The sequence below is a fragment of the Anser cygnoides genome, chromosome W, assembly GCF_040182565.1.
Source record: "Anser cygnoides isolate HZ-2024a breed goose chromosome W, Taihu_goose_T2T_genome, whole genome shotgun sequence".
Lineage (NCBI taxonomy): Eukaryota > Metazoa > Chordata > Aves > Anseriformes > Anatidae > Anser > Anser cygnoides.
The window spans coordinates 4894484-4915198 of record NC_089911.1 but is presented as its reverse complement, the minus strand read 5'-3'; the positions used below and the strand labels follow the sequence as shown (position 1 = coordinate 4915198).

Here is a 20715-nt window from a genome sequence, read left to right as displayed (position 1 = left end):
AAGTTCTGAAGAATCTTAGCTTGTGCCAGGCAGTACCCAAGCTCTTGTGCCTTTCTGCACAACTAGTCCATGAGTCAGCTGGCACGCCTTCGTAGCAATCAGGTGCTTTCATCTATTTATTTTTGTTGTCGTTCTTCGTGTTGTCTGAGAACATTGAATGGTTTTGGGGCATCTTCCTCAAGAGTATAGTCTTGATGAGGAGTCTGCTTCGGCTTAATAAGCACAGGATATCAGGCAGTGAGCAACATAACAAAACTTCCCTGCAGGGCGGTAGCACTTTCAAGTCCCTGTTAACCTGTTTAGTTTTGGCATTACAAATTCTTTAAATGTTGCATATTGTAAACCTGGGCCTTGACTAATGTAACATTTGATTTTTGTTTATTAAGGTAATGTGGTGCAGATATAAAATCCTTATGTGCTGAAGCTGCGCTGTGCTCTGTGTGTCGACGCTATCCTCCGATCTATGCAAGTGGGGAGAAATTGCGACTAGACGTTAATTCCATGAAAATAAAAGCAAAGGCTTTTTTTATGGCTCTGAAGAAGGTTGTTCCAGCTTCAAACAGGATTGTGGCTTCACCTGGACAAGCACTGTCACCCATTTTTAAGCCGCTTTTTGAAAATTCAGTAGCGAATATTTTACAAGCCGTGCAGAAGACATTCCTGCATGCAGAGCTTGCGCTAAAGAAGGACCGACAGCAAGGTATAACCGTAGCATCCACTTCTTTAAAATTCTGCCAGAGCGAAAGCTTGTGGTTTGTGCAATCAGCATACAGAAACCTTCCAGACATAGTGATGGTAGAATTTTATTATTTGCATGTGCGTGTGTTTATTTTGGGAATATCTGGAATATAATGCATAGGTTTTATTCTGGATTCTAAACTGCAATGCCAAATAGAAGCTCTGAATGACCCAACACCCGGTAGAGGACTATGCGTTCTCTGCTAAAGCATCCTGCTTCTGACAGTAGCTAAGACAATTAGCATTTGTAGAGGTTGACTGAAGGTTTGAAGTATAAGGCGCCTCTTTTCCTTTAAAAATAAAAACTCCGATACGTGGAGGGGAAGCATTTTTAGGTTGGTGTTTTTAATTCCTTTCTGAAGAACATCGGGACCAGGATACAAGTATAACTGGTTTAAGCTAAATATTGTTTTAGCTATCGTGATTTTTCACCAGTCTCCTAATTTAAATGATTGTGGAAGCAGAGAGGCTAGGGGATTGGTAATTGCGCTCCCGCTCTGCTGTCTGCCTTCTATCTTCTCCTTCAGTGATCTTTAAGGAGCCTTACGTAGAAGATGCATTGGTCTCTCTGTCAGGTCTCAGTAGTCCTAGACGAATGGAATTCTGTGACCATCACATCCTTAATCCCCGTGCTTTCATTGTGGGAACCTCCTCCAGAAAGAAAGGGTCTTGTTTTTATAGCTATTTAGCAGCTACAGAAATTGTTCCTAATCTTCTTTATTCTAAGAGGGAAAAAAATCACCAAGAGAGTAGCGTACCTTATACATACACATCAGTGGGACATAAGACAGCTTTATAGAGACTTGTGCCATCTCCTTAGATCTGTGGTGGGATGAACTCTAGGAAGTAGCATTGTGTGTGTGCCCTCAAATGAAGCAATGGTTTTGGCACTGATTTAGAAGCTGTATTAATGCAAGAGAAAGAGGCACAGGCTATTCAGGAAAGTTAACAAACCTCTTTTGTCTTTCAGACAATTTAAATCCTATTTTACAAGATGATATACTTGACAGTGATGACGACGCATCCTCAATCTCTGGAGATGAACTACCAGATAAAATGCCTGACAGACGAGAGGAAAAATTCCTCTGTTTCTGCAGGTAAAGAAAGATGGGTCCCCATTATGTTTACATTCTTAGGACTGCTGAGTCTTTGTAAACAGTTTCAGCCGTTAAAAGGGTGAGGGTTGGTAGATGAAGGGGGAACATCAAGTTTGTGTGTTGAAGGGGTGCTCGGTATTCTCAAGAAGAAAGTGTGAAGGGACTAAAGTTCTAATGAAGTAAGTTGCTCTAAATGATCAAAGTGAAAAGCCCAGGCTTCTCCTCCCGAGCCAAAGTGATCCGCAGACTACTAGAACATGTCTACTTAATCCATGGCATTCTTTGAAAGACTCCAGACCACATAAACGTGCTGTCTGTCCTTTCAGCTAAAAATAAGCAACTTTCTGGATTTGTGTTGCCACCTTTTGCCCTTCTGTTTTGCAGGACTGCTAAACAAGTAGTGAATTCTGTAGCAGAAGGAAAACTGAGAAATGGATTGTTAAAACACCTTGAGACAAATTCAAACGGTGTTTTTATTTGTTACCATTAAGCCACCAAATTGTGTTATCTTTTGGTATTTTAATGTGGAAGTCACGTAAGCCCACGGTTGGAAAGTTAGATTATGTTGTCACAGTCGCGTCAGTTATTTTTCTCACTTTCTGTTGCTGTGCTGTCCAGGAAATGTTCTGTCCTTTTGAGCAAAGTTAACTCTCTAGCATCCTTGATTTAAGCCAGTAAAGGTACAGCCTTATTGTAGTGGAAAAAAAGCAAATGCTTCTCGCAAATATATTTCCTAGTAGGAAAGCAAGATTGCCAGGCTATTAATTTGCAGTCTTGGTTTAGTAACGAATAGGAAACAGAAGGGAAGAAGATGAAACAATTAGAATGACTGAATAAATTAACTGGAAATCTTACATGTGTTTAATGTACCGCTGTCATTTAACCAATCCAGTTGTGTGCTGCTTTAGATATGGCCCATGTGGTTCAGCGCCCACATCCATTTTTTTCTAGAAAAGCTGTTCTGCTCCTTTCTTGCTACCTTCTCCAGTAACTAGGGCCACATTTCGGCTAAACTTGACAGATGTAGAGATCTCTCGGGTACTTCAACTTGAGACCTTCTGAAGACTGGTGTATATGGGAAGTGATGAGATCCAGATTGGTGTGTGCTGAGAGAGAAAGTTGCTGTGCTCCCCCATATCAGGTAGCAGATCAGGTGTCGTCTATGTATTTGGTTAGACAGTCCATGTGTACACTTGAGGAGTCATTACGTAGCCCAGCCAAATGAACAGCAGACACGATAGAGATGGGCGGGATTTCTGAGGGGGAGTAATGGCACAAGATTGTAAGAAAATGGGCTTTGATAGTCTTCCTGATCACAGAACAGCTTATTACTTGCTGGAAAATGGAGATTATTTGGGGGGGGGAGGGGGGATGGGGAAGTATATAGGAAAAGTACTTGGAACATCTGTGTGTCTATTCAGCACCTCATTTCTAAACTTGTTTTCTTATGACTCTTGTTCTAGGAGTGCTTACTACAAACCAACATCGTGTCAGCCTCATCTGCTAATAGTAGGAAAAGCAGGATATGGCCAGGTTTCTTATTTTGCATCTGCGGTGTTGCATGCTTTGGAGAAGTTTCCCATTCACACCCTGGACCTATCCATTCTGTTTACAAATATTGCACCGCCAGAAGAAATATGCAGAGGGGTATGTTTTTTTCTTTTTCTTCTCATAGGATTCATTGACTGTATGTAAAGGATCAATTGAGTTGCAAGTAAGGTAAGCAAAATTCATTGGTAATGGAGGTGGCCTTGTTTTCATGTGCTGTTATGTTTGCTTCTGTCTGAAAATCCACTTTTCTTTTAGAGAAAAGCATAAACATTATGGATGTTGTACACATCCACATTTTCCATACCGAATTTTACAGTGAGGATGTTGCTAGCAGCTCAGGAAGCTGGGAGGTGCTGTTAATAGAGCTCTGTCTGTGGAAAGAAATGCTGGTCTCAGTGGGATCCAGAAAGTAGTTTTCCTTGCCTCATAAGACTGTGTGCTCTCAGTAGATGGCTCTGTATCAGACTGCATGTCGTGTACTTTTTGTAGCCTTGTTTTTTATTCTGTTTGTAAGGCAGCTAAGGTCTGGGGCTTCTGTTTGTTTTGTTTTTACATGTACATATACAACTTGTGCTGTTGCAGTATGTGCAATCAAAGCATTAAAATTCACAAAACGCTTCATTTACAAACTGATGTGGTTTTAACTCGAAAAAATAAACATAAGCAGATTTGGTGTTTTTACATTTAGGCAGGAAATTGTTGTTTGACATCACCTTTAGTAAAAACATTTGTGAGCCATACAAGTAAGGACAGACCCGTTACATGACTGGATAGTTGTGTCTTAACAGGCTACTCTACGTGTTTTAGTTTTTTTAGTGTTTTAGTTTTCTTCTCCAAGCTTTCCTTTTCGCTAGCTGATCCAAAATGCTCAGAAGACAGCACCAGCATAATTTGTGCAAAATATGCAGTGCTTGAAATGTAAATGACAAAAAGATATTTTTACTGAAGAGATTTCTTCTGACAGTCTGTCATTTCATGCTGTACTGGGTAAACTGCTAATAATGCAATTTAGTAGAGAATTGAAACGCTTTAATAAAAAAATCAGCTTCTTTCTTCATATCATAGAATCATAGAATCATAGAATATCCTGAGTTGGAAGGGACCCTTAAGGATCATCAAGTCCAACTCTTGACACCGCACAGGTCTACCCAAAAGTTCAGACCATGTGACTAAGTGCACAGTCCAATCTCTTCTTAAATTCAGACAGGCTCGGTGCAGTGACCACTTCCCTGGGGAGCCTGTTCCAGTGTGCAACCACCCTCTCTGTGAAGAACCCCCTCCTGATGTCAAGCCTAAATTTCCCCTGCCTCAGCTTAACCCCGTTCCCGCGGGTCCTGTCACTGGTGTTAATGGAGAAAAGGTCTCCTGCCTCTCGACACCCCCTTACGAGGAAGTTGTAGACTGTGATGAGGTCTCCCCTCAGCTTCCTCTTCTCCAGGCTGAACAGGCCCAGTGACCTCAGCCGTTCCTCGTATGTCTTCCCCTCCAGGCATTTCACCATCTTCGTAGCCCTCCTCTGTACACTCTCCAACAGTTTCATGTCCTTTTTATACTGTGGTGCACAGTACTCGAGGTGAGGCCGCACCAGCGCAGAGTAGAGCGGGACAATCACCTCCCTTGACCTACTAGCGATGCCGTGCTTGATGCACCCCAGGACACGGTTGGCCCTCCTGGCCGCCAGGGCACACTGCTGGCTCATATTCAACTTGCTGTCTACCACGACCCCCAGATCCCTCTCTTCTAGGCTGCTCTCCAGCGTCTCATCGCCCAGTCTGTACGTGCAGCCAGGGTTTCCCCGTCCCAGGTGCAGGACCCGGCACTTGCTCTTATTGAACTTCATGCGATTGGTGATCGCCCAGCTCTCCAACCTATCCAGATCCCTCTGCAAGGCCTTTCCACCCTCATTCGAGTCCACAACTCCTCCAAGTTTGGTGTCATCAGCAAACTTGCTCAAAATACCTTCTATTCCTACATCCAGATCGTTTATAAAAATATTGAAAAGTACCGGCCCTAAAATGGAGCCTTGAGGGACCCCACTGGTGACCGCCCGCCAGCCTGACGCAGCCCCATTTACCATAACCCTTTGGGCCCTGCCCGTTAGCCAATTGCTCACCCATCGTATGATGTTTTTATTTAGCTGTATGGTGGACATTTTGTCCAGTAGGATCCTATGGGAAACCGTGTCAAAAGCCTTGCTGAAGTCCAAAAAAATCACATCAGCTGGTTTCCCTTGGTCCATCATACGGGTGATCTTATCATAAAAGGAAATCAGGTTAGTTAGGCAGGACCTACCCTTCACAAACCCATGCTGGCTGGGACCAATGACTGCTTTGTCCCCCAGGTGCACCTCAATAAGTTCGAGAACCATCTTCTCCATGATTTTACCAGGCACTGACGTGAGACTGACAGGCCTGTAATTGCTAGGGTCTTCTTTCTGACCCTTCTTGTAAATCGGCACAACATTTGCCAGCTTCCAGTCTACTGGGACCTCTCCAAATTCCCAGGATCGTTGAAAAATAATTGAGAGAGGTTCCGCGATGACGTCCGCCAGCTCTTTCAGCACCCGCGGATGAATCCCATCCGGACCCATGGATTTGTAGGGATCCAGGTGGAGTAGCAAATCCCGCACACGTTCAGGGTCGGTTGGGAGTTTGTCATCCCCACCGTCCCGGTCCTCCAGCTCAGGGCACCCTGGGTCCCGAAGCCCATCATTGGCATTGAAGACAGAGGCAAAGAAGGCGTTAAGCGTCTCTGCTTTGCCTGTGTCATTGTCTGTGAGGAGACCTTCCCTATCAAGGAGCGGCCCTATGTATTCTTTAGTTCTCTTTTTTCCATTCACATATCTGAAAAAGCCCTTTTTATTTTCTCTCACAGACACAGCCAGCTTCAACTCTAGGTGTGCTTTGGCCACACGAATTTTCTCCCTACAAACACGAACAGCATCCCTGTATCCTTTCCATGACACCTGGCCCTCCTTCCAGTAGCGAAACACTCTCTGTTTCCGCCTAATCTCCATTAGAATGTTCCTGGTCAGCCACGCCGGCCTCCTGCCCCGCCTGCCTGACTTGCGATATTTAGGAATTGCCTGATCTTGTGCTTCTAGGAGGCATCGCTTAAAGAATGACCAGCACTGGTGGACATCGAGGCCTTCAAGAGCAGTTTCCCAGGGGACCTTGCTGACTAGTTCCCTGAGCAGCCTGAAGTCCGCTTTCCCCATATCTAGGGATGAGGTTTTGGTGGCACTTTTCCTTCTGTCACCGTAAATTTTGAATTCAACCACTTCATGGTCGCTATGACCAAGGCGGCCACCAATCACCACATCTCCCACCAGACCCTCCCTGTTTTCTAGCAACAGGTCTAGGAGGGCACCTTTCCTAGTTGGCTCCGTTAGCACCTGCACCAAGAAGTTATCATCTAGGTGCTTCATGAACCTCCTGGACTTGCTCGTGTCAGCCGTGTGGCACTCCCAGTTAACGTCTGGCAAGTTGAAGTCCCCCATAAGGACAAGGGGAGTTAATCTCAAGGCCTCTCTTAGTTCTGTAAAGAATAATTTATCGGCGCTATCGTCCTGGCCAGGCGGTCTGTAATAGACTCCCACAACGACATCCCCTTTATTCGTTCGTCCCTTGATCCTTACCCAGAGGCTCTCAACTTCGCCATCGCCGACCTGAAGTTCCACACAGTCCAGCCCCTGCTTCACATACATCGCCACCCCACCACCTCGCCTACCCTGCCTGTCCCTCCTGAAGAGCCTGTAACCATCTATTGCAACACCCCAGTCACAGGACTCATCCCACCAGGTTTCGCTTATGCCGATGATGTCGTAGTTGCGGGACTGGGCCAGGACTTCTAGCTCATCCATTTTATTCCTCATGCTGCATGCGTTCGTGTAGAAGCACTTCAGGTGTGTCTCCTTACACTCAGCACCTTGTGGATCTGCCCGAAGGACCTCACTGGCACACAGCCCCTCTGATTCTAGCGTACCTTCCCTTAGGTCTTCACCGGCGTGCCTGGTTTTAGCCCCTTCCCCCTTCGACTCTAGTTTAAAGCCCTATCTATCAGCCCTGCCAACTCCTGACCAAAGATCCTTACCCCTCTCCGAGAGAGGCACATCCCATCCGGTGCCATCAGGCCCTGTGTAGCATAGACCTTCCCGTGATCAAAGAACCCAAAGTTCTGCCGGTCACACCAGTCTCGAAGCCACGAGTTTATGTGAGCAGCACGCCTTTCAGCTTCGATCCCCCCTATTGGAAGGACAGAGGCAAACACAACCTGCGCCCCTGATCCTCTAAGTAGTCACCCCAAGTCCCTAAAGTCTCTTTTGATCGCCTTCGGACTTCTCGTTGCTACTTCATCGCTACCAGCCTGAAAGACCAGTAGCGGGTAGTAGTCAGTGGGCCGTACCAGGCGCTTGACTTTCTTGGCGAAGTCTCTCACCCGAGCCCCAGGGAGGCAACAGACTTCTCTGCGGGTTGGGTCCAGTCGGCATATCGGTCCCTCTGTCCCTTTCAGAAGGGAGCCCCCCATAACAATAGCCCTTCTTTCTTTTTTGAAGGATGATGTGGCAATGCGATGTGTAGGTCGCCTTGTCTTAGGCGCCCCCTCCAACTGGGACGGGTTTTTATCTACTTTGTCATTCAGATTGTCTTGTTCTAGTCCTTCATATCGATTATTTAAGGGTAGATGAGAAGGTGAGGTGGGCAGAGAGAGGGCTCGCCTACCACCCCGAATAGGCACCTGCCTCCATTCCCCCCCTTGATCTAGGTCTCCTCCCGCTGCCTGGCAGGAGGAGGGAACCTCCGTCTTCTGCATAACAGGAGACGCCTGTGCTGTGGCAGGCTCGTGAGCCTGCCTCAGAGAGGGTAGAGTGCACCTCCACCATTCAATTTCCATCTCCGATTCCCTGATGCTCCTGAGCCTGTTCACCTCCTCCCGGAGCACCGCTACCTGGCTGAGCAGTTCTTCAACCTGGGCACACCTCCCACAGGCATACCCACCACTGCTGTCGGAGACCGACAGAAGGCTGGGGCACACTCTGCAGCCCAGGACCTGGACAGCTGCGTGTTTCCCGGATCCCTCCGTCTGAGTAGCCACCCTGGTGACCGTGGCTGGAGATGCCGCACGAGATGCGGAGGCCACGGTTTTCTGCCTGGTTGATACCATGGTCAGGTTCTACGCAAGCAGGTTACAAGCACCGAAGGGAGAGGCAGCTGCAACAGAGCGACGATGGGTCCCCGCCCTTCCTGCCCGCGCTCACTGCCTCGCTAACTGCCGCGTCACTCCCCCCGCTTCACTCCCTGTTTGCCGGCCCTGGTCGCCGCGCTCCTGGTCGCTCGCGCTCCCTAAGGGCTGCCTTTGAACGGCCGGGGGGAGGAGCTGTCGCTGACGCTGCTGGCTCCGCCTACGCCTCGTCAGCCTCCCTCACGAGGGCTGCCGGTGCCTGGCGGCTCCCTCACGTAGGCTCGATGCCCGAAAAATAGCCCTGCCTGTCCCGATCCCGCGCTCCGCTGCAGCACACGTCTGCTCCAGAGCCGGTCGCCTCAGCAAGTCGAGCCAAATATGAGCCAAAGCTTTCTAAGCTGGAAAGCCGAGATCCAGTTTCTGCTTAAGTAACTTTGAAATCAATTTATAGTTGTATTCCTAAACAAACTGTAGTAAAAGTACATGCATAACTTGGATGACTTCTGAGCGTTTACATTAAAGGAAGGTGTTCAAAACAGGAACAAGCTGTTCTCCTTCTGATTATTTTGTCTCAGTTATTGGGGGAGAGAATGGGTCTTACGTAGGTGTGTTTATTGTCAACTGCTTTGAAAGTGCTTAAGTTTCCGCAGCAGTTTGTGTGCTGGTTCTAAATTCCTTCTAAAATAAGTCTTGAAATTCCTTACCTCCCTTTTGATACTAGAAATTGAATAATGGAGGAAACCCAAGAAGTGCTAGCTACTTCAGACACCTTCTTTTGGTACAGAAATAAAAACTCAGCAAAAAGCCCTCACTTGTCTCCTGAAGCCTTTCTCTTCCCTCTATAGCCATAAAGGTTCTAACTAAAGGGCAGCAAGGCAAGTAAATACAAAGTAAGCGATCTTGGATGTGGTGAATGCCATTACTTTATCATTGCACAATCCTTTCATTGAAATGTAATTCTGCAGGTGTTTCTTAAAGGTGATATTTGAACTTGCCATGCTAAACTGTGAAAATGTAGCCTTTTAAGGCCAAGAAGATAACTTCAGTTTGTCTTCTTCAGGTTATTAGTAATTTTAACAGGTACTCATCTTTTTGGAATAGAGTATGATTTCTTTGTGGCCTTAAATCTGAAATGTTTTTTCTCCTTCTGCTTTCGATCCAAAAATTATTTATTAAGGAATTTGGAGAAGTTTACGAGTAAGGAAGACAGAACAAAATTTTTTGAGGACCTAACTCTAAATGGAACTGTTAAGCCTCCGGTAAAGAAAGCAGGTGAGGATCTAAGAAGTACATCTAAAACCTTCCTAACTGAAAGTTACTAGCTCTTTGGTATTTTCTTTGCTGGTCATTTTCTATCGGTAATTTTTCATCTGCTTGTATTTGAGCACTGTGAATTGGCTAATTTTTCCTGGTTAATTGAAGTTCGCCGGACATTGGAAGTCCTGCCTGTAGCATCACCAGCTGAGCCTCAAGAGCCGACAGAGGAAGAAGTAGGACTGCTGGAGGAGGAATTGGAGGATACGTTGCGTGAACTTAGAGTTTTCTTAAGGGAGCTTACTCAGAGACTTGCCACTGACAGACGTTTCGTGGAATTTACAAAGCCCGTTGACCCACAGAAGGTAAACGAGCGTTGATCTGTGCGTAGCATCTTATCTGTGTGTACTTGTAATTTCTCAGTGTTTGTATTTCTCAGCATTTTGGGGAAGGAAGGTTTAACTTTGTTTTTAGGACTGCTCTAGTGCACTGTTGTGATTTTGCAAGAAGCAGGCAGGGCTTTTACTTCTGCTGACTCTCCAATATCTGTGATTGGATTATTCGCTGAAAGCCCTGGTTTCATTCTAAACCGTCAGACCAAATGCCACCACGGCTTGCTCATGAAAAGGCTTTGATATGTAGGCATGTTAGAGCACTGAAAAGCACAGAGATCTTTCTTTATAATTACAAACAGTATTTACAGGACTATGTTAGTGAAGTCTGAAGCTCTTTATTGGACTGTCAGTTTCTGTGGGAACAGGAGTAGAAGCAGCAGTTTGTAAAAGAAGTTTTGAGATTCTGTTCTCTGTTTCATCTGGAACTCCTCAATATGAGATCAGCCTGAAGTGCTGTGTGTTTTCTTTTTCCTCCCATTTGCTGCTTAGGCCCCTTTTTCTCCTTTCATGTAATCAAAAAGTCTAAACTAGGGGCATATACTTCAAAGACAGATGTAACTGGAATATGCCCGCGTATCAGCAAAGTCCTGTTCACGTAGGCATGCGCTGACTTTTCTTCCCTTTTCCTCCTAGGTTCTTGAGGTGTGAAACATCTAGACAAATACATATGTCCTCATGCAAACTAGTCATTAGGCGCCTCTTACGGTCTGAGTAAAGAAATGAGCACCCCTGAGCCCAGTTATCTCATTCTAAAGCAGATGCCTGGAATAGACGCCTCAGAGGTGCAATTTGTGCGCCTTTTTCTCAATGTCAACAACAAAGAGAATGTCGGATGGCTTACTCAGATTTCATTGCTGTGATTTTTCTGAAGCAAAGTGAAATGACTCTCTCACCCTCGGTGTTCCTTCTCTACTATGCTTCTGACCTCCCTACTTCATTTTTTCTTCTCGTAGCAGCTGTAACGCCAGTTGAAAGAGCCCTTCCATTTTTGAGAAGCGAAGTGGTTAATTTCAGCATCTTCTGATGCGTCACAAGTATTCAGGGTTTTAAGAAGACATTTATTGAAAGTTTTCCAAATGATTTTGGTAGACAGCGTGCAAGTGTAAGAAAACCTCTGAACACATCTATTTGATTGGCAGGTACCTGGTTATGCAACAGTCATTAAAGAGGCAATGGACCTTTCACCAGTTCTCAGTAAAATTGACTCGCCCCAATACCTAAGTGCAGGAGACTTTCTGAAGGATATTGATCTAATCTGTAACAATGCCTTAGAATACAACCCAGATCAAAGACCTGCAGGTGAGGATGTGCTTTTTATGCCTAGTTTAAAAAATCTGTCAGATGTATAGATGGATAAATGCTGTGTGTGGACAGTAGCCTTTGGATGGATTAGATGATTTTGGATATCCACAGAGAACATTTCTTACCGGGTTGTAAATATTTCAGCATTTTGCTACTTGGGCATGGAATTGGGATCTAAGTGTTCACAAGGAACATCTGCTTTTTGTTTGATTGGGGGGTGTTTGTTTTCTGTCTCAGTTTCAAATTTGTATGGAGCAGTGACGTTAGCTGGAAAGAAGGGAGAAGCCAAGTATTTCTCAGTGAAGATGATAACAATTCTGTCTCTGTATTTGTAGAAAGAGATTGTTTTGCAGGTACAGGATACTTCATTGAGACTGTATTCTACATAAACAGAAAACCTGACTGAAGACATTTGTGTCATTCCAGATTCTTAGACACTTCAACTGACTCCTACTGGACATTCTCAGGTAGGACAGCAACAGATGAGTGTTGAGAACACTGTGGAAGCTTCCACAGAGCCAGACAATGTAGTTATTGTGGATCACTATGAGCTCAAAGTATGTCTAATTCCAAGTTTTTGTAATACTCAAATAGGACATATTCTTGCGACCAGTACAACTGCAAATTAAGTCAGTTGTTAAGCAATGCCAGTTAAAACAATTGGAAGGACATATAGATTGTGAAGTAATTCAACCTATAATGCACTGTGACTGTTTAGTTTCCACACCTCGTGTAGATTTCTGTAGGCTACCGTTTGCTTTTGGTCAACTGTAGCTGAGGAGACAGTTTCTTTGCCTAATTTTTAAGGTAAAAGGCCTCGTTGAATTTTAAAATACCGCACTGATGACCTGCTTAGTACTATTGGTTATGATTGTTGTTTTAACAATTTTTATGATGGGTTTGAGGGCTTTTCTTTGGGGATGTTTATTATGTATTTAATTTTTTTTGCATGCTTTGATGTATTAGGAACCTGAAAAGGATCTTTATTTCTTGCAGTGATGATTTTAAACCTGAAGATAGCAGGTTGACATAAACTAGCTAGTCATGGATAAGCGACTACTTTTCTGAAATTCCTTCAAAATGCAGTATTAGGATTTCCCATTGTTGTGGTTTAACCCAGCCGGCAGCTAAACACCACACAGCCGTTCGCTCACCCTCCCCCCTCCCTCTCAGGGCTGGGGGGAGAAACGGGAAAGTGAAGCCTGCGAGCTGAGATAAAGACAGTTTATTAAGACAGGAAAATAAGAATAACAATAATAATAATGATGATAATAGTATTACTAATAATAATGTGTACGAAACAAGTGATGCACAATGCAATTGCTCACCACCCACTGACCGATGCCCAGCCTATCCCCGAGCAGCCGGCCCCCACCCCGGCCAGCCACCCCTATATATTGTTTAGCATGACGTCAGATGGTATGGAATCCCCCTTTGGCCAGTTTGGGTCAGCTGTCCTGGGTCTGTCCCCTCCCAGCTCCTGCTGCACCCCCAGCCTGCTCGCTGGCAGGACAGAGTGAGAAGCTGAAAAGTCCTTGGCTTGGTGTAAGCACTGCTCTGCGACAATTAAAACATCAGCATGTTATCAGTGCTCTTCTCATCCTAATCCAAAACATAGCACCCTACCAGCTACTAGGAGGAAAATTAACTCTGTCCTAACTGAAACCAGGACACCCATCCATACTATTGCAGTGTAATAAGGGTTTGCCAATCCCTCACGGGAGGAAGGTGGTTATCCTAGGCTCCAGTGGGGGAAATGGGTAAGAGTGGCCCTAGGTACGTGAGGAAAAAGGTTCCTTTGCATGAGTTGGAGAGGGCATGAGTAAGGACCATCTTGAGTGGAGAGCAGAATGAGGGAAATTAGAAATTAGAACGAGGAAATTAGAATTTAGGAAAATTGCTAGGAGTCATGGAGGTTGGCCCAAAACAGATTAGGACTGCTGTTTCTGTGCTGCATGAATCCTGTGTGGGGAGATTATGAGCAGATAAGAATCCTCTTTGGTAAAGGGGCTTGTCAACACAATTTTTGTCACATCCTTAAGCTGTGACCTAATTTGTAGAGGCGATACTAACTTTTTAAAGGTGTGTTCCTAAGGAAGCAGATTCCAGGTTTCTCTGTTGTTCGTGTCTGCCAATATATATGGAAAAGCCATAGAGGTTTTTCACAGAGTCAGCTAGGTAAACCTCAAGAAGTAGCTGGATTTTTGTTGTTGTTGTTTGCTCCTTTGTCCTCGAACTTGATGAACTTGCCGAGGCGACCGGCTCCGGGGCAGACGCGTGCTGCAGCGGAGCGCGGGATCGGGACAGGCAGGGCTATTTTTCGGGCATCGAGCCTACGTGAGGGAGCCGCCAGGCACCGGCAGCCCTCGTGAGGGAGGCTGACGAGGCGTAGGCGGAGCCAGCAGCGTCAGCGACAGCTCCTCCCCCCGGCCGTTCAAAGGCAGCCCTTAGGGAGCGCGAGCGACCAGGAGCGCGGCGAACAGGGAGTGACACGGGGGGAGTGACGCGGCAGTTAGCGAGGCAGTGAGCGCAGGCAGGGCGGGCAGGCAGGGCGGAGCGCTCACACCCGCCCATAGGGACAACTCCTCCAACGGCACTCTCCCGTCAGCTGGGCTGCGATGGTCTCCACCAGGCACGGTGCTTTCTCTAGGAAGTCAGTACACACCCAGACCGACTGCCCGTCCAAACACGCGGCAGTTCAGGTCTCCGGATGCGGGGAGTGTCTGAGCCTCTTGCTGCCATCGGCGGGGGGCAGAGAGACTGCCTGCTTGAGGTGCGAGCAGGTGGACGACCTGGTCCGCATGGTGGCGGAACTCAAGGAGGAGGTGCAGAGGTTGAGGGATATCAGGGAGTGCGAGCGGGAGATAGACTGGTGGAGCGACTCCCTGCAGGACCGGAGGGAGAGGGACCAGGGTGAGACGCTCCAAAGGGGGGTGGACCCCCTGCCCTGTCGCCATCGGGCAGAGGGAGGGGACCTGCGAGTTGAGGAGGAATGGAGGCAGGTCCCTGCTCGACCTCGCAGGAGATGCCCTCCCCTTCCGGTGCCGCCTTCCCAGGTGCCCTTGAACAATAGGTTTGAGGCCCTGGAGCTTGAGAGACCAGTGGGTGAGGATGAGGTAGGAAGCCTACCCGGGAGGATGCCTGAGGTGAGGAAGTTGACTCCACGCCTCAGGACTGCCTCCACCAAGAAAGAAAGAAGGGTGATTGTTGTGGGCGACTCCCTCCTCAGGGGAACGGAGGGCCCTATTTGTCGGCCTGACCCCACACGTAGGGAAGTCTGCTGCCTCCCTGGGGCCAGGGTCAGAGACATTACCAGGAAGCTTCCAAACCTGGTTCGCCCCTCTGACTATTACCCGCTTTTGATAGTCCAGGCTGGCAGTGACGATGTTGAAAAGAGAAGCCTCAAGGCTATCAAACAGGACTATAGGGGGCTGGGACGATTGGTGGAGGGAGCGGGAGTGCAGGTGGTGTTTTCATCTATCCCTATGGGGGAAGGGAGAGGCACGGAGAGGACACGGAAAGCTCGCGTGGTTAATAGGTGGCTCAGAGGCTGGTGCCAGCACAGAAATTTTGTTTTTTTTCACCATGGGGAGCTTTACTCGGCACCTGGCCTGATGGCCCCAGACGGGTCCCTATCTCCAAGGGGAAAACGGATCCTAGGCCAGGAGCTGGCGGGGCTCATAGAGAGCGCTTTAAACTAGGGAAGAAGGGGGACGGGGCTCAAACAAGGCTTGTTGGAGCTGTGCCAGGGGAAACAATGGCTAGGCCGGGGAAGAAGGCGATGGCCCAGCTGAAGTGCATCTACACTAATGCACGCAGCATGGGTAACAAACAGGAGGAGCTGGAAGCCATCGTGCAGCAGGCAGGCTACGACTTGGTTGCCATCACGGAGACGTGGTGGGACCGCTCCCACGACTGGAGTGCTGCAATGCCTGGCTATCGGCTCTTCAGGAGGGACAGGCAGCACAGAGGGGGTGGTGGCGTGGCTCTCTACATTAGAGAATCTTTCGATGTTGTGGAACTCCAGGCTGGAAATGATAAGGTTGAATCCCTGTGGGTTAGGATCCGCGGGAAGGCCGGCAAGGCTAGCATCCTGGTCGGGGTCTGTTACAGACCGCCGAACCAGGATGAGGAGACGGATGAGGAGTTTTATAGGCAACTGACAGAAGTTGCAAAATCGTCGGCGCTTGTCCTCGTGGGGGACTTCAACTTCCCGGACATATCCTGGAAACACAACACGGCACAGAGAAAGAAGTCTAGGAGGTTTCTGGAGAGCGTGGGAGATAGCTTCCTGACGCAGCTGGTCAGTGAACCTACCAGGGGTGGTGCCCCGCTAGACCTTCTCTTCACAAAGAGAGAAGGACTGGTGGGAGATGTGGTGGTTGGAAACTGTCTTGGGCAGAGTGACCACGAAATGGTAGAGTTCTCTATTCTTGGCGAGGCCAGGAAGGGGACCAGTAAAACTGCTGTATTGGACTTCCGGAGGGCTGACTTTGAGCTGCTCAGGACGCTGGTTGGCCGAGTCCCTTGGGAGGCGGTTCTGAAGGGCAGAGGAGTCCAGGAAGGCTGGGCGCTCCTCAAGAAGGAAATCGTGATGGCACAGGAGCGGTCCGTCCCCACGTGCCCAAAGACGAGCCGGCGTGGAAGAAGACCGGCCTGGCTCAACAGAGAGTTGCGGCTTGTGCTTAGCAGAAAAAAGAGGGTTTATAATCTTTGGAAAAAAGGGCGGGCCACTGAGGAGGACTACAAGGATGTAGCGAGGCTGTGCAGGGAGAAAATTAGAAAGGCCAAAGCTCATCTGGAGCTCAACCTGGCTACTGCCGTTAAAGACAACAAAAAATCCTTCTACAAATATATCAACGCGAAACAGAGGACTAAGGAGAATCTCCATCCTTTACTGGATGCGAGGGGAAACCTAGTTACTAAGGATGAGGAAAAGGCTGAGGTGCTTAATGCCGCCTTTGCCTCAGTCTTTAGCGGCAATACCGGTTGTTCTCTGGATACCCAGTGCCTTGAGCTGGTGGAAGGGGATGGGGAGCAGGATGTGGCCTTCGCTATCCATGAGGAAATGGTTGGCGACCTGCTACGGAGCTTGGATGTGCGCAAGTCGATGGGACCGGATGGGATGCACCCGAGGGTACTGAAAGAACTGGCGGAGGAGCTGGCCGAGCCGCTTTCCATCATTTATCGGCAGTCCTGGCTATCAGGGGAGGTCCCAGTTGACTGGCGGCTAGCCAATGTGACGCCCATCTATAAGAAGGGCTGCAGGGCAGACCCGGGGAACTATAGGCCTGTCAGTTTGACCTCAGTGCCAGGAAAGCTCATGGAGCAGATTATCTTGAGGGTCATCACGCGGCACTTGCAGGGCAAGCAGGCGATCAGGCCCAGTCAGCATGGGTTTATGAAAGGCAGGTCCTGCTTGACGAACCTGATCTCCTTCTATGACCAAGTGACGCGCTTGGTGGATGAGGGAAAGGCTGTGGATGTGGTTTACCTTGACCTCAGTAAGGCTTTTGACACAGTTCCCCACAACATTCTCCTCAAGAAACTGGCTGCTCGGGGCTTGGACTGGCGTACGCTTCGCTGGGTTAGAAACTGGCTGGGTGGCCGGGCCCAGAGAGTTGTGGTGAATGGAGTCAAATCTGGTTGGAGGCCGCTCACTAGTGGTGTCCCCCAGGGCTCGGTACTGGGGCCGGCTCTCTTTAATATCTTTATCGATGATCTGGATGAGGGCGTCCAGTGCACCCTCAGTAAGTTTGCAGATGACACCAAGCTAAGTGCGTGTGTCGATCTGCTCGAGGGCAGGAAGGCTCTGCAGGAGGATCTGGATAGGCTGGAGCGATGGGCTGAGGTCAACTGCATGAAGTTCAACAAGGCCAAGTGCCGGGTCCTGCACCTGGGGCGCAACAACCCCAAGCAGAGCTACAGGCTGGGAGATGAGTGGCTGGAAAGCTGCCTGGCCGAGAAGGACCTGGGAGTATTGGTTGATAGTCGGCTGAATATGAGCCAGCAGTGTGCTCAGGTGGCCAAGAAGGCCAACGGCATCCTGGCCTGCATAAGAAGCAGTGTGGCCAGCAGGTCTAGGGAGGTGATTGTCCCCCTGTACTCGGCTCTGGTGAGGCCGCACCTTGAGTACTGTGTTCAGTTTTGGGCCCCTCGCTACAGGAAGGACATGGACGTGCTCGAGCGAGTCCAGAGAAGGGCGACCAAGCTGGTGAGGGGTCTGGAGAACAAGTCTTACGAGGAGCGGCTGAGGGAGCTGGGCTTGTTCAGCCTGGAGAAGAGGAGGCTCAGGGGCGACCTTATCGCTCTCTACAGTTACCTTAAAGGAGGCTGTAGAGAGGTGGGGGTTGGTCTGTTCTCCTGCGTGCCTGGTGACAGGACGAGGGGGAATGGGCGAAAGTTGCGACAGGGGAGTTTTAGGTTGGATGTTAGGAAGTACTTCTTTACCGAAAGGGTTATTAAGCATTGGAACGGGCTGCCCAGGGAGGTGGTGGAGTCACCATCCCTGGAGGTCTTTAAAAGACGTTTAGATGTAGAGCTTAGCGATATGGTTTAGTGGAGTACTTAGTGTTAGGTCGAAGGTTGGACTCGATGATCTTGATGTCTCTTCCAACCTAGAAATCTGTGATACTGTGATACTGTGAACTTCTTGATCAGCGTGCAGCCATCTACATGGCAGCAGTTAGGTACAGTTTCACATGGGACCTCGACCTTTCTCAGATTTTCCTTTTCTGTTTACTGCAGCTGAAAGCGCTCTGGGTGTTTTCCGTGTGTTTTATCTCCATGTTGTATAGAATGAAGTTGAGGGGAATACTCAGGTTTTGTGCTAGGTGGTCTGAGGCAGGCAGAGGCAGAGTTTGATGGTAAGATGATGAGCAGCAGTATTTCCAGGGCGCAGTAGTATTTCCGTTTGGCATGGCTGCTCTCTAAAGCTACATACTCACAGTCTCACAGCAATAGTGAACAGCTGTGGCGGTGGAAGAAGGTGCTGCCACTAGCTTGTCACTGTGGCTGTGCCAGAGATTATCATCTCTGCATCTTTGGTAATAGAAACGACTGTGTGAGAGATTGGTAATTGCTACAAGCAGTCTCTACTATTTATCCAGCCCTGAATTGAAAGGTAGGATTGAACTAACTAGTCTAACTTTGCTTTGGGTGCTTGAGCAATCTGTTCTGCCAGCAGAGTTGTAGGCATGGTACACATTTGGCTAAAGGGTAAAGGGAATCGCCTAAGGATGCTTCCTTCTCCAGCTGGCACAGCTGTATCTACAAGATCTGTAGCCCAGCTTCAAAACATGCTTTTTACAGCGCCCTGTGCTGCTGCAACGGCTTCTCTAGTGAAATGCAACAGTGGCTTTGCTGTGGCAGCAACTATCCTACAAAGAGGATCGTGTCATTCCCTGCTGCTTTGGAAGCAGCTGACTTGCAATTATGACCATAGATGTGATAGATTGATTAGTAATAAAAGATTGTCTGAAATGTAAGCCTTTCCTTTCTCTGAAGTATGAAAAATGAACTCATTTTCTCCACTGAAATCACATGGGATATTTAATCTGTTCTCTGAAGCGTCACATTTTATTTAAGAGCGTAAGAAAAGTAGGATGTCACTTGTTACTGTTGAACCTCTGGAAACATAAAGAGCGTATTCAAAGGATCTCGTGCTCTTGTAAGGTTATTTGTTTTTTTCCCCATTGTTTTCTTCAGAAACTGTTGCACACTGTCATTGAGCTAACTAAGGGATTTGACGTATTTCACTTGGAAAAAGTATATGGCACGATTAATCAATGTATTTACAAACATCGGGAAGACTATGACAAAACCGATTTGGTGGAGGTAATTTTTGGTTTGTGTTATAGCACTTTCTGTTCACCGTTCTGCAGTATTTGTGCATTCTGGCTATCACGGTAATTTAGCATTGCTCTTTACTGCTTAGTTGTCTGTGCACAGACAAAAACACAAGTCAGACTTTTTCGTTTCAGTCTGGAAGACGTTTATCCGTATTGCAAAACCATTGTTGTACTTGGCATAATTGTTGGCAGTTTCAGCAGGAGAAAGCTTGAACTCGAAGACAGTGGGTTCACCCACACAGCCCTTTCAAAGCAGTTAACCTTAGTCTGTCAGTAGTTTTTCTTGGGGGCGGGAGGGCCATGAAGGGAAGGTGCTTTTCTAAGTCTTTCGCTTCCTCTCTCTCCCTCTACGGCCAGTCAGGCATGGCAATACTTCGTAGTCGTTCCATCCTTGGAGAGAAATTGAAGTATATAACAAGAGTTTGAGACTTCTCTCTAGTCACACTCTAATCTCTTTTTAACTAATATGCTTGACCATCTGTAATTTGGGAGATTTCTGCCTGTGCCAGTTTTACACTAATGAGTCAAATTCTCTGGTCTCTTCCTGTAAAAGATGCTTTCCGAGTTGTCAGAACTCAGCAGAAATCTGCATGAGGCATCCGTGGTCCAAGTCAGGTGTTCCCAGTGTACGTTGGCTATTCAGTCTTCTGATTCAAGATCCTTGAACCCATTTGTCTTGGGGTCGCTTGTGCTTGAGAACAGATAAAAGTTGTTATGCCTATCTGTCTGCCCTAAAAAGAGAGTGCCTCTTTTTTCAGGCACTGGTCATCTTGATCTCTTCTTCCACATCTGAGAAGGAGTTAGAACGGACGCTCTGTTCCGCCTGTGAAAGAGAGAGGATTCTTTGGATTCAGGGAGGCCGCTCCTGAAAAAATGAGATCTTTTAGCTTGAGAAGGGCTTTCCTTCTGTTATCTCAGGGCCTGTGAACTTTTGTAACTTAACTTTTAATACTTAAATTAAAAGTAATTAGCTTTCTTGGTTTTCTATTTCTTCCTTTAGCTTTAACAAACAAATCTCTCCTATTCAGAGGGCACTGTACAAGTTAGTCAGGAGCGTGCTCTGCTGTAGGAAGAGAGAGAACTTAACGGGTAATTATTCAAAGTCTAGAAATTAACTTCTTGAGCTTGTTGTGGCTTTTCAGGAACTGTTTCTAACTCTTCCTAATTGTTGTGAAACCACTGCTGATACAGGTCCATACAGTTTATATCCTACCCTCTATTTTGGATGCATAAGGATGCATCTGAAGCTAGAAGGGGTAATAGGTCATTGTGATGGTGGTAGCACACTATTTTGCTAAATATTACTGACTCTGTATGACAGAGTCTTTATTTTTATAGTAATAGAAA

The 20715-nt window shown here is 47.4% G+C and overlaps 1 protein-coding gene across 6 annotated transcripts in view; it reads left to right on the top strand.

The window, feature by feature from the left end:
• The window catches only part of LOC136788831 (ATPase family AAA domain-containing protein 2-like), a 30950-nt gene that overhangs the window by 1496 nt on the left and 8739 nt on the right, over nt 1-20715 (top strand). Inside the window, exons 3-11 of one of the 6 annotated variants that reach the window (XM_066987537.1) lie at nt 387-700; nt 1709-1835; nt 3299-3368; nt 3511-3554; nt 9745-9839; nt 9990-10186; nt 11356-11515; nt 11912-11985; nt 19226-19354. In XM_066987537.1, the coding sequence (XP_066843638.1) occupies nt 502-700; nt 1709-1835; nt 3299-3368; nt 3511-3554; nt 9745-9839; nt 9990-10186; nt 11356-11515; nt 11912-11952 (933 nt within the window). In that variant the 5' untranslated portion in view covers nt 387-501 and the 3' untranslated portion in view covers nt 11953-11985; nt 19226-19354. The other 5 variants (XM_066987536.1, XM_066987538.1, XM_066987539.1 and 2 more) reach the window with 5 other exon arrangements.